This window comes from Cupressus sempervirens, chromosome 4 (assembly GCF_028749045.1).
Source record: "Cupressus sempervirens isolate cs-2001-9-10 chromosome 4, ASM2874904v1, whole genome shotgun sequence".
NCBI classification, from domain to species: Eukaryota; Viridiplantae; Streptophyta; class Pinopsida; order Cupressales; family Cupressaceae; genus Cupressus; species Cupressus sempervirens.
This window is the reverse complement of record NC_143121.1, coordinates 386,634,454-386,648,482: the sequence shown is the minus strand read 5'-3', so window position 1 is coordinate 386,648,482 and position 14,029 is coordinate 386,634,454. Positions and strand designations below refer to the sequence as shown.

General features: G+C 34.5%; 1 protein-coding gene across 1 annotated transcript; it reads right to left on the bottom strand.

The window, feature by feature from the left end:
• Window positions 1-10,242: 10,242 nt before the first annotated feature.
• On the bottom strand, window positions 10,243-13,593 carry LOC149561678 (uncharacterized). Its single transcript, XM_089823827.1, has 2 exons — window positions 10,918-13,593; window positions 10,243-10,804 (listed from the first exon to the last, which is right to left on the bottom strand). Exons 1-2 carry the CDS (start codon window positions 13,529-13,531, stop codon window positions 10,356-10,358), a joined length of 3,063 nt encoding a protein of 1,020 aa, XP_089679953.1. The 5' UTR covers window positions 13,532-13,593; the 3' UTR covers window positions 10,243-10,355.
• Window positions 13,594-14,029: the final 436 nt, after the last annotated feature.

Sequence of the window (14,029 nt, the reverse complement as noted above, 5' to 3'; positions counted from 1 at the left end):
CCATTAGACCAAACATAATGTTTATCAACATTTATGTTTCTTTCTTTCAAATAAGAAAATAATGTATTGAAGCAATGTTATACATAGTGAAAGTCATGTTCTTTATCATCACTTATATAAAAATGATATTCCTTTATAATTACTTGTGCTTGAACTGTACTCTGAACACCATCCAAATCTACCTGTGCCTGTCTATAAAAAATATGTACCATAATAGTGACCTACTTATCAAAGTAATAATCTGATTGAATTACTTTCTGATGAACAAATAAATACTTCTCTGCAAAATCAACAACTGATAAAATTGTTCCAAGTGGAAAATTATCTCTCAGAGTTTGTAACTGTTGTGCTTGCCACTTTACAAAAAATGCATGAAAAATATAAGGTTGAATCAATTTCTTAAATCTGTACATAAATGTTAGAACAGGCAACTCCTCTTCAACATATTCCAACCTCTTTGTTTCTTTCCCCAACTTTGTTTCATTCTTGACATACTTGTAACTTTTGCAATTCAATATTTTTGTTAGATCAATATTTTCAGCTTTCAATGGAAATAGAGCCAATTCACCACATGTTTCACATAATCCTTTGATGCAATTTATTTTACCAGTTGGATCATCTATGTTGTCACACAAAATGGATGATATAAACTCACTTCTCCTACTAGGAGGAGCAACATGAAAACCATATGTTTCTTCTATAAACTTTAAAAATACCTGATAGTGGAGATCAAACTCAATATGATGATGACAAAAACAAGTTTCAAACACTTTGTTTGACCTCACAAAGTATGGTTTCAATTTTTCAAACAATGTTTGCCCAACTTTTACATTAGGATGTTCATTACAAAATGACACATATAACTCATGTTGTGTTGTGTCCAACCAATGTTTTGTATGATGTTCATATTGACCAAGTGCAATCTTATGCTTGATAAAATCTCTACTATTTGATGAAGGATGAGTGTTATCAATCCAAAATGATATGACTAAATTTTTTATTAACTCTTCAATTCTAAAAGAACGAGGTGCTCTACACATGATTGTCCAGTTGTCCTCCATAGTACTATCATCCACAATTAATCTTCTCTTAACATATTGTCTCATTGTTTTCCTACTAAAACCCATTTCAGATGAAATTGAAGATATTTGTTTATTTTGAGACATATTTTTACTTACAACAGAAATCAACATCACTTCTTCTTACACAGACTTATCTTTAGTTCGAGAGTGTTTTCCTATATTTCTCAAACCTTGTTTAACATTTTCAATCATATCAGTTTGCATGCTAGAAAATCTTCTCTTCTTTGATGTTGTGTTTACGCCTAAAAATTTCAATGCCTCTTGCAACTTTTTTTGTGTAAGGAAAAGTGAAAGCAACTGAGCTTTTTCAAATGTTTCAATATTATCAAATTGAGTCATAATTTCTCTTATCTTCTTCTTCATTGACCTTTTCTTAGACAAACTTAATGGTTGAACACTAGCTGCAAGTTTTCTCAATTTATCTACATCCATTATAAGTAAATGATCTGAATTCTTGTGAGAAGTACCATACTTTATAGATTGAACAATATTTAAGAGTTCATCCATACCAATTTCTGCACCTGATCCTGACCCTTCTCTGATTTCTATTACTAGAATTTCTACAGGGACTGATCTTGAGCCTTCTCCAACATCCATTGTTTGAGATTGAATAGGGAAAGATTATGACCCTTCTCCGAATTCTGTTATTTGAACCTCTGTAGGGACTGATCTTGAACCTTCTTCAATATTCATTTTTTGAGATTCCGTAGGGAGTGTTCCTAACCTCTCTCCCATATGCACTACTTCTACTTCTGTTGAGCCTTCTTCAACATTTCCTTCACCTTGTTTAATTTGATGATAACGTGCCACAATCTTCTAAATATTTATTTGTTCTACTTCATCAAATCCTTTCCTTGCATATTTTTTTTTCCTTCCTTTCTTGTTTCCTATTATTAAAAAAAAATTTAAATTTTTTTTCCCTTGCCTCAAAATAAATTTCACGCAATAACCAGATAAAAAAATCACTATACAGATTTGTCTGTCGCTGTTGGACTTTAAAATTGTTTGACAGAAATCAATAGAATGCATTCATCTGCAATAATGCATAAATATTCTTCATTATATGACCAAAATCTATGAGTCGCATTCTTTACAAGTGGAAAAGCACCAAATCCTTCTTAAGCCATCATTGAATCATAAACAAATAACATGGTATAAGTACTAGAATGTTTCTCCTAAAAAATAAATTGCTTTTCATTTTATGGGAAAATATCAGTCTATTTTTTCAAGAATAAATTGTTGCATAAAAGACAATGGCATTGGCTATCAAAAGAAGCAAACATAATGTTAGAAATCCCCTCTTTCATTTGTAGCTCTCATGTCCTTCTTTCTTCTCCAAATGATGTGAGTCCTAAAATCAAGTCTTAACGTCCTTTTGGGATATTTAGGAATTTGTGGTATCTCATCAAACAAGGGATTAACATTAATGTGTCCAAATGTACCTTGGAGGATTTCGATGGCTGATTCTTGATGAGACCTTATAGGTGCCATTTGTGCATTTGACAACTCCAAAGGTTGTGTCCTAGTGAGTGCTGACATGATACCTTAGAATGCAGATGTTGTGGAGGGAAACCTAAATGAATTTTATGCCTCCCAACTGCGCACCTAGACTACCAACTGCACACTTGAAGTGTCCAGTTGATAAAAAAAGGGTTGCAGTTGGTAAAACAAGGTTGCATGGTGCCTAAAATGAAAATTTTGAGTGTTTTGAGTGATTTAGAGTGTTTCCTAAGGTCTTGGGATGCAATGCAAGGTGCGGAAGTGTAGATTAGGGTTTTGGAACCTAGAATGAAACACCTAATTACCAAGTGCACCCTAAAACTACCAGCTGTGCCCCGAAACTACCAATTGTGCTCATGAAGTGTGTAGATGGTAAAACAGGGTTGCAGTCGGTAAATGAGGTCAAAACTTGATAATTAAGATGTGGGTATGCAAGATATGAGTGTTTTTGGAATTTTTAAGTGTTTAGGGATGTTATGCAATGTGAGGAAATGCTAAATGACCTAGGGTTTTGATATGCAAAGTGAAAATGTCCTAGGGATGTTATGCAAGTGCAAATGCAAGGTGTCATTTTGAAGGTATGCAAGATGAAGATTATGATATGAAAAATTAAGGTTAGGGTTATGTTTTGGACTTGGTAAGGATGCTAAAGGTAGGTGTACACAAAGTGGACTATGCAAGGGATGGTTTCCTAGGGTTGATAATGACGTTTAGGCTATGCAAAATGAGGATAGGTGATCAAGAAGACAAGCCAGTTGATGGACAATTTGATAGGGTTTGATAGTGAAAATGATGCTAGGGTTTGCACAATGCAATATGAGGGGGATATACCACTAGGGTAAGTCAAAAATGACATTTAGGAATATGATAATGCTAATGATAGAGGTATACATAAGGTTTTTTGAACTTAGGTGAAATCTTGACAAGGTTTTGCAAGTTTCCAAGGTGTAAATTTGAATGTTGGCTTTTATCTTGATTATGTTTTACACACATGCAAGACACATTAAGAACAAAATAGCTATTGTTAAAAGTGAACAATCACACCAAAACCCAGGCTTTAGGACTATATCCACTGAATTCCTACTTGAACCAAAGTTCAACCACACTTATCCAGAGCAGACAACTTAGGACCTTGGCATTACAGGCTCCCCCTTACAACACACTCACTTCTTGGGGCTACCAAAATCTGCATCTCAAGAAGCATGACTTCCCAAGGGACTGTTGTCTCTACTAAGGACTGCGAGAATGTAGGATGTCTTCACGGGCATGGGTGACCCCTTGAGCCAGTAGATAGAAATGATTTTGGCCACTAAAACATGGTTTTTAGTAAGGTAATTCCACTCAACAAGTGAGTGATAAACTTCCTCAGAAGGTCTCCTAGCCCCGAGAATTGGGGTTTTGATGCAGGAGCATCCAAAGGTATAAGGGCAATCCTGTATCAGCCCAAAAAAAAATGTACTTAGACTTAGTTTCTATTTCATGTGTTCTCATTTTTGGATACCCATTTCGATCAAATAAAGGTTCCAACTCTCACAGTTCCACTATCAGTGTTCTAGGTTAGAGTATTTGAGCACCGTAGGATACGTGAAAATGCCTAAAAAATAGGAGTATGTAATTGAGCCATCATTTTGGTGAACTAGGAGGTGTAAATTGGTTAGATGATTGTAATTGTAATTTAGAACATTCCAGAAAAAGTATCAGGTCAATAGTCACCATAGTTTGAAAGTTATTGTAGTTTTTCAGTTTCTAGAGACCTCCTAAGAATGCTTCAAAGTTAGGTTAGGGGCATTAAATGACCTCAAATAGGACCAAAAAATGGGGGATGAGTGAAATTAGTCCATAGGGCTATAGAACGCTTCGAGAGCTTTTCAAAAATGCAAACAGTTCATCAATCAGAGCTACAGTTCAAAAGTTATGCCTCTCGAAAGTTCGGTTACCATTTCTAGATTCTTCTAGTTTTTCACCAACTTCTAACATGGCTTCTAGAACCTTCTATTTGGTCGGTGGATGCCAACTAGCACTTTCTAGAATTTATTCCTAAGCCTTAACCCTTTGGGGTCTATTTAAGGACATTTCTGGCATTGTAAAAGGCAGTTCGGAGTGGAGTTTGAGAGGAGGAACTGGGAGAAAAAATTATTTCTTGAGTTATACTATTGTAAGCCTATAGGGCATGTTTGGAAGTCCATTTTCTCTGTATTGTATGTAATAGAATATTTACATAGTAAATAAAATTTTCCCCTTTCCGGTTGTGTCCATTCTATGCTGGGTTGTGTCCCCATTAGGTTTGATGCACCATAAGGGTACTGGAGGAGAGCTATCACTCAGCAATACCGCCAACATGGCTTTCATCGTAATCAAATTTTATATAGTGGCTGGAACATTGACCTGGCTTTTGGCCCATTACTGCTCTAAGGTCGTCCCCTGGCATACCCAATATCGAGTATCTTGGTCCAAGGTAGGCCTCCTATAGAAGTTATATGGATTTCTCTTACACCCAAGATCCACGAATGGCGAGGGGAGAGGATATGTCCAATGCAACTCTTAGGGATTTAAACACTGTAGACACGCCAGACAGAAAATAAAAAGTTCATTTTTAGCATCAAATGAAGTGTTATGTAATCTAATAAATCCACACACATGGTTTTAACAAACACACAGTGGTCTTCGACAACGTCCTGTAAAGAAAGCATTAGTAGTTTGTTATGATCAGTTCTTCATCCCACGATTGCCACATGTTGCAACGAGACCATTAGTAACACAATAAGAATATACATTTTTTAACACCATTAATGTGTTACTAATTTTTAATTTAACTTCAATGCATCTGTTAAACAACTTCACTAATGAAACAAATAAATAAATAATTTAGATATACAATTTTTTTACCAAATTGATGCCTTCGATTTTGTGAATGCAATTCATGGCAAAGACAAACAATGCACTACTGGTCAAGTTGATGGCAAATAGCTTTACAAATGGAAACTTTTTTGAATTATTTAGACTGTTCACATGAACATGTTCACTACAAACGTGTTCGCCTGAACATACTCCTAAATTTTTCTGGTAGCCATAAAGTTTTGGGGGGTATGTTCACGCGAACGTCATGTTCGCGCGAACATGCAAAATTAGAAAAAATTAACTTTTTTTTCTTTTTTTCTTTTGGTTCTTTTTTTACTTCCATAATTGTAGGAGAATGATCTCCTACTGTAAAATAAAAATTTTCAAAATGTGTTGCTCAGAGCAAGCTTTCCAATGACTATAATTGTAATACATATTTTAATCGTTAAGACTTTCAAATATGAGTTTAACTCATTATAGGTTCATTACCGATTGAACATCAACCGACTTTGACACCTCAGAAAAATTAGTAAATTAGGTAAAAAAAATTTGAAAAATATGTAGGAACTAGCTTATTGAGATACCTTTCTATTCAAAAAAAAAAAAAAAGGTTTATGATAAATTGACTTCAACTTATCTGTGTCAAACGGAATGTATGTCTAAATTACGGTTTATGTCACTTGAAAACTTCATAAACTATACAATATTCAACCAAAATAAATCAAACCAAATGCATCCTTTGGGTATTGATGTTACAAATCTAACATCAAATGAATTACTTCATTATCATTTCTAGAAAAAAAGTTGTGTGTGTCAAACAGACTGTCACTCTTTAAAATATTGAATTTTACTATGTGCCACTTTTCAGAGAAGATAGACTTTTTTGACATAAATAATTTTTTTTTTAGACTAAAAAATATGGTTAAAATGTAGGAACAAAGTACTCAAAATCACTAGTTTATGTCATCTTTAAATTATTTATAGTTTTGGAGATATAGTCACTCGAACGCGACGTTTGTTGCAAAAATATTGATTTCAGTGTCAAAATTGGTCAAAAAGTGGAAGCCATTATTGTGGGATCACCCAAGATACAATTTCCAAGGTTCTTGCTTCAAGCCATATTAACTTTTCTTCAATCTAAACACTAGATTGTCCTTACCTTGGACTTAAATTCCATGTGGTTGTACTATATATATTTTTCCATCCAAATCACCATCATGAAAACCTATTTTAAGTTCAAGATGATCCAAATGCAAATCTTCAGTACCCAAGATACTTAAAACAATGTGATTAGAAGTCATTTTAACAATAGGAGAAAATATCTCATCAAATCAATGCCCCTTTTCAATGAAAAATTAAATCTCTTCTTACTTCCATCCTCTTCTTTCAACTTGTAAACCCATTTATTATGTAAAGATTGTTTATCTATAGGCAACTTACATAAATCTCAAGTCTTATTTTTCAGCAAAGAGTCCATTTCTTCTTTCATTACAAACTCCCACTAAATCTTTTTATCTACTTGCACAAATTCACCATAACATTTAGGTTCACCAACATCTATTAATAAAATAGAATAAAAAGAGGGAGAAACCTTTCTGGAGGTCTACTTAGCATTGTTGACTATCTAATATTCACTAGGGTGTGTGGTATTTGTTGTAGTTTTTGTGAAGTATAAGGGACTCTTAGAACATCATCTTTTGGAGTATCATCCAATACTACATAATCATTTTCTTTCTTCTCGTGCTACTATAATAGATCATTGTACAACACTTTCTCATCGAATAAGACATTCGTGCTTCTTACAAAGTTATAATTTTCAAAATTCTAAATCCTATAACCAAATTCATCAATGCCATATCCAACAAATACACATTTCTTTGATTTTTCTTCCAGATCAGTTTTATTTTTAGAATATATATGTTTAAATTCTTCACACCCAAAGGTTCTTAGAAAAGAATAGCTCACCTTCATACTAGTCCATGCTTCCTCTAGATCACCATAGTCCAAAGGAGTAGAGAGCGCTCTATCGATCAAATATACAAAAGAATTGACAACCTCAACCCACATGTTTAAGGCCATCCCAACAAGAAACCTCATGCTCCTTGCACACTCCATTATTGTCATGTTCATGCCTTTAGCCACCCCACTTTCCTGTGGATTCATTGGAATAGTTTTTTGTTTGGTTAAAAGTACAAAATTGTGTCACCTTTTAGACTAATTGTTTACATGCAAATCCAAACTATACCATATAAATATTGGAATTAAGTACCATAATCATTACAAGATTCTATGTGTCTTCTATTATTTTAGTGGATATGGACTCGTAAGTGTTTTACAAACACATTAGTTAGCTTTTCAAAATATTACATAGAAATAAAAGCTAGGGATTAGAAGTATTCTAGGACATAATCCTTAGGGTTTATATGAATGTGAATAATTTAGGTAAAACTTTATCTTTGTATTTAATATCTAGATGTATCAATTAAGACAACCTTTGCCACAATATAACTCAAATATGACTACAATAAATTCAATGTACAGTAGGTGTGTAACAAGTTCACATTTAAAATATTTACAATGTGAAAAAATAAATGTAATAAAGTTAGAGATGTGATTATATTTTTGAATTGACCAAACTATTTGACTTGTGTATTCAAAGTTTAGAAGAACATACAATAGAGATATTAGAATCATGTGTAGAATGAAGGATGCCTAAAAAAAATAAGAGGTAACAAAATTGTAGTGGAAGGTAAAATTATTCTATTAATACAAAGTTACACTAAGATTATGATAAGGAGGAATGATCCAAGGAATAGTAGTATTGAGATTATCAAGATACATGAGTAACTCTAGAGCCATGCTTTAAACTAGGAACTTTAGCTTGGACATCATAACTGATTAACATTAAAAGTTATGCACAAGTTATCTACATCCACAATTTAATAAAATTTTGAATTGTTTCCATCCAAATATATACCTCATGTATTTCAAGTCTTTCAAATATTCTTCACCAATTTGTATGTGGACATGCATCTACAATTATGGACATGATACCAAAATTATTAAGAATGGATAATGGATAGCTATTTTTTCATAAATAACTACTAGTATAGCTCAAGTGCATGTCACAAAATTTCTCCATGCTTTATGCTTTGATTTGTTTTCTATAAACTATGATTAATTGAGAAAGGCTAGGAAGGAGTGTAGATTTGAACACATCAATTGCATTTTGTTGCAAAGCCTCAACAAATCCATTTAATTATATATACAATATTCAATGCACTCTGTCATATTCAGACATTTCACCAAACAATTTATGTGTTTTGTTAATGATCCCACCTTTGGCACATCATTCCATACTAACATGCTATTAAGTAATTTGGAGAGATATTTAAAAAAAAAAATATTAGCATGCACTATCTATACTTACAATTTCTACTTGTTTCTGTATAGTTGAAGTAGGGAAATTGCAACTACAAGATCTAAGGAAATTCCTTTATCAATTGTATGATGTAATCATTGAATGTTAATACTATATTTTAGAGCTCGAATTTTTTAGATTGGTTGGGAGGATGTTTCCAAAATTTAGGACGGGTTTTGCATATATACATGCCAATTAAATCTAGTTAAAATATTTTTAAAAAAATTGGAGAAAAGCATTTTGTGCATGTCCTATAATTGAAGCATTTTGTGAAGCAACATTTCTTTTAAGAATCAAATCAAGCAATTCAGTTAGCTTTGTCTTTTTTTCCAAACTTTATAGGAATTTCCACTAGAGAAACTCCTACTGATATTTGACAATAAACCTCTTTCTATTCTAATTCTATAGATGCCTCTCTCTCACACTCTATTCCTATTTTCATCCTATCCACTATCTGAAACATCCTATCCTCTCTCTCTCTCTCTCTCACACACACACACACACACACACACACACACACACACACACACACACACACACACACACACACAATTGTTCATATCCATGGATTGTCGTACTCTCTCCATCCTATCCACTATGTCTCTTCCTTTATCTATTGTATATGCTCTCTCTCTCTCTCTCTCTCTCTCTCTCTCTCTCATGCTTGGCACACTTTGACCAAAAAATATCTGTTCTTACCAACCACCATTTACAACTCGATAGAACACTCCTATTCTTTATATTCACACTTTAGAACTTCAATTCCTTCTTACTGATCAATTTAACTAACTTGTTCATCTTTATAAATTTTCATCAAATTATATAAAACACTCAAACCAATATCACCTTGTCAAATACAAATTCATCAATTGCCCATTTAATCTTAAACACTTCATTTAATTATTTTGGATAACACTTGAACTATAAACTCTTAAACATAGTCAATCATATATCTTTTGCGTATGATATCACATTAAGAACTCTATATAACAAAAAATAAGAAAACACATGGAGTTTATTTAGCAAACACTAAATAATTCATAATTTACAAAAATGATATGGGAACAAGATTAACTAGTGATCTCAATGTTGTATCCTAGGATCTCATATCAAATGTAATGCCCTATCGAAGAACTTTCAGCACAAGGACAAAATTGTCACTAAAATAAAATATATTTGAAATGACATTGATTATGTCAAAGATATAATATTAAATTAAAAAAATTCTCTATCCCTCTTTCATGAAATTTTCATTCTATTAAGTTATATATTCAATCATGTATCTATATTATTGTTTTGTCTAAAATACCTCATGCCCACATCTCCTTCCACTCACAATTTTAGTTGTGGGGAATGAAATCATGTCCAATATTATACCATACAAGTGACACAAGAAAGAAATATTGAAACATTATTTTATTTTTTCATAACACACTATAACATATAAAATAGTACATGAGGACATCATGTGTATTGGACTTGACATGTAACAAAGAAACAATATTTTATTGGGCCTAGGATGTAGATGTCGATGAAATTCCCTCATTTACTGATCTACTAGTATTTCTTTCATTGTTGATAAAAGGTGTGATATCTACTGGTAATTGAGGAGGTTTCGCAATACCAAGAAATGAAACTCTAAGTGTATTTAATCTATCAACTATATCAGACATATTTGGCCGCTCTTGAGGTAACTCCCTTGTGCAGAACAACCCAATTTGTATAATTTGAGTAAGGCATTCCATTACCATAGGCATCGCTGAATCTTGAACATCTTGAAGCAAGAAACTATCCACCACATTGGAGATTCTATTTGGAAAATGTATTTCGATCCATTTTTGTAGATTGATTCCTTCAATAAACATATCATCGATTGGCTTCCTTCTTGTCAGCAGTTCTAAAACTAAAATTCCATAACTATATACATCTCCTTTTGTAGAAAGGTTTCCACCTATTCCATACTCTATAATGAAAATCAAAGAAGGATAAATTAATCCTAGGTTATTTAAAGCATGCAATGGTTTATATGATAAATAAAGAAAATAAAATATTAGAGAGAGAGAGAGAGAGTCATACCTGGTGCAATGTAGCCAATAGATCCTTTAAGTGTACTAGTAGAAGTCAATGCTTCTATGGAATTTCCAAAAATAATATTAGAAATGCCAAAATCTGCTATGTATGAGGTCATGTCATCTCCTAATAGAACATTACTAGGCTTGAGGTCACAATGAATCACTTGGACAGAGCAATGATGGTGAAGGTATGCCATTCCTTGTGCTATCTCCATTGCTATCCTTATTCGATCACTCAAATCTAATGTACATCTACCACCTTCTGAAGGGTATATGCATTTCTGTAAACTTCCATTTGACATGAATGGAAGAATTAATGCTTTAAAATTAAGGTTGGAGCATGCTGAAATTATTTTTATTACATTGCGATGTCGAACTCTCTTTAAAGCATTGCATTCTTTGCGAAAACTTTGGTGAGCATGTTCATCCTGCAGCTTGAGAACTTTAACAGCAATATTTGTACCATTCTTTAGAGTCCCTTTATAAACTGACCCAAAGCTGCCAATTCCTAAAAGATTTTCATCATTGAACATACTTGTTGCCTCTAAAAGCTCTTTGTATGTAATTTTTGGAGGCCATACTTTGAGACTAGGAGTATTGGAATGTTTGTATGATCTATAGGAAAATGCTACCAAAAGAAGAGACATTATCAAAATTGCAGTCCCAACTGCAAGAGGAATTATTACCTTCTTGGAGACTGATGGGTGTTTGTGACTGGATCGAGAGCATGGTGGCAAGTTCAACCGTCCGCCACAGAGGCTAGGATTTCCCATAACTTCTGAGGCATCAAGTATTGCTAAAGCTCCTCCTTTTGGTACCTCTCCAGTTAACTTGTTTGAAGAGAAATTAAGATGCTTGAGCGTTTTCATCTTTTTGAAAGTTATTGGAATCGTACCTGATAAATTGTTGGTAGAAAGATCCATGTATTGTAGGTTTTGCAGATCTGCAAGTGATGGTGGGATTGGCCCTTCAAATCCATTCCCAGAAAGATCTAGATATTCCAAAGCCTTGCAGCTTGCCAATGCACTAGGAATGGCTCCAGAAAAATTGTTATGAGAAACATCTATAGCTAAAACCATAATCATTTTGCTCATTTCCAAAATAGAACCTTGCAATAAATTTCCAGAAATGTTGAAATAGAACTGGAGATTCTCAAGTCCTGCAACTTCAGCTGGTATTTTTCCTGTTAGTTCATTGTACGCCAAGTCCACTAATTCTAGAGTCTTGCATCTCCCTAAACTAGCAGGTATTTCTCCCCATAATTGATTGTGATGAAGCTCAAGTTCTCTTAATTGTGGAAGCTCACTAAGACTATCTGGTATTCTCCCTGAAAGCATGTTCTCACTGACTGACAACACTCCAAGTCTTTTTGACTGGCCAAAGTTTTCTGGAATTCTTCCCTGTAAATTGTTCCTGTTCAGATATAATCTTTCCAGATTCGGAAGTTTACTGAGTGTAGATGGAATGGGGCAATTCAATCTGTTTGCACTTAAGTCTAATAATGTCAAGCTTGTCAGGTTACCAATCTCATCTGGAATGTTTCCCCAAATTTCATTTTCATATAAGCCTAAATAAGAGAGCGAATTTGAAAAGCCGCTGATAGAAGTGGGGATGACGCCACTGAGGTAATTAGAGCCCAAATCAAGCCGTTCCAGGCTGGTGCAATTCATTAAGACTGTTAGAATGGACAAACCACTGCTTCCACTCACAAAATGATTTCCCCGCAAATGAAGCCATCTCAGCTGCTGCATTTTCCCAAATAGCGGGGACACCGTGCCGATCAGTTGATTCTCACTAAATTCCAGTATCTGCAAATTCGTCAAATTACCCAATGAGCTGGGTATTCCTCCAGTGAGTTGATTTTCCCACAAAACCAATATTTGCAAATCTGACAGCCTTCCAAACTCCCCTGGAATCGGGCCCTTTAAGGAATTGTTATATAGCGCCAAGACTCGGAGACGAGTGCAATTTGAAAGGGCTGCCGGAATACCACCTTCGAGTCTATTGTCACCCAATTCCAGGAGAGCCAAAAGAGAGAGGTTTCCTAAGAAAGGTGGGATAATACCTGTCAATCTGTTTTCTCCTAAGAATATGGTTTCTAGATTTGAAAGAAGACTCAGTTCAGAGGGAATGCTTCCGCTTAACTTGTTATAGGACAGTTTGAGAGATTGTAAAGAACGGCAGCCTCCAAGAGAGGATGGAATGTGACCATCCAAATTGTTTTTGGACAAGCGAAGGAGTCTCAAGCGATGTAGCCATCCAAGCTGATAAGGGATATGGCCCTCCAAGCTATTATTAGCAAGACCCAGTATTCTAAGGAAGGAAAGATTACCGAGAAAGGGAGAGATGGGGCCATATAATCCCATAGAAGTGAGGTTCAATGAAACCACACGCTGTCTACGAGAAGAGCAGGAAATGCCGGTCCAATTGCAGAAGGTGTGATTGGGAGACCAATCAGACAAGGAATTGAATGGATCTAAAAGTAGAGCAGATTTGAAAGCAATCAGAGATTGTTGATCAGAATAATTAGAAGGCTTTGCGCCGCCCATCTGAGGAGGCAGCGCAGAGAGAGAGAAAAAGAGTAGCAGAGGAACCAGCATCGTCATATTCATCTTCATTCTTGGCTTGCTTTCCAGAATAACCCCAAGTAACAAATATGTGTCGCTTAAGACTGAGATTCGTTTTAAGTTTTTCTCGAGCGGTGATGAATGATGTGAAGACAGCTAGTGGTGGAAGTGGAATCTTGATAGTTATGTTCATGACTAAATGAATCTTGGTTATGAGTCAGGGGTGGGGTTTGGCAGGTTGAAATGCAAGGCTTGACTTTGTTACACGACAAGTTTTGACAAGGCAGCACAGAGAGAAAAATAAGAATGAATACTTTATGCAGTGGCAGGTGGATGATGCGAAGGCTGAACAATGACAGCTTTGACGCTTAAAAATAGAAAATTAGATCAAAGTCAAGTTTGTGCCTGCAGTGGCAGGTGGATGGTGGATGATGCCAAGGCTGAAAAAGAGAAAATTAGGTTCCATTTGGTTGTTGGAATATGAGTGGAATAAGAAAATGAATTTAGAATATGTTTTATATTCGCTGTTTGGTAAGTTCAATCGGAATT

Coding starts and splice junctions, on each gene's coding strand:
- LOC149561678 (XM_089823827.1), bottom strand. CDS start 13,531: ATGAAGATGAATATGACGATGCTGGTTCCTCTGCTACTCTTTTTCTCT. Junction 10,805..10,917: donor TATTGGCTACATTGCACCAG/GTATGACTCTCT, acceptor TTTTCATTATAG/AGTATGGAATAGGTGGAAAC.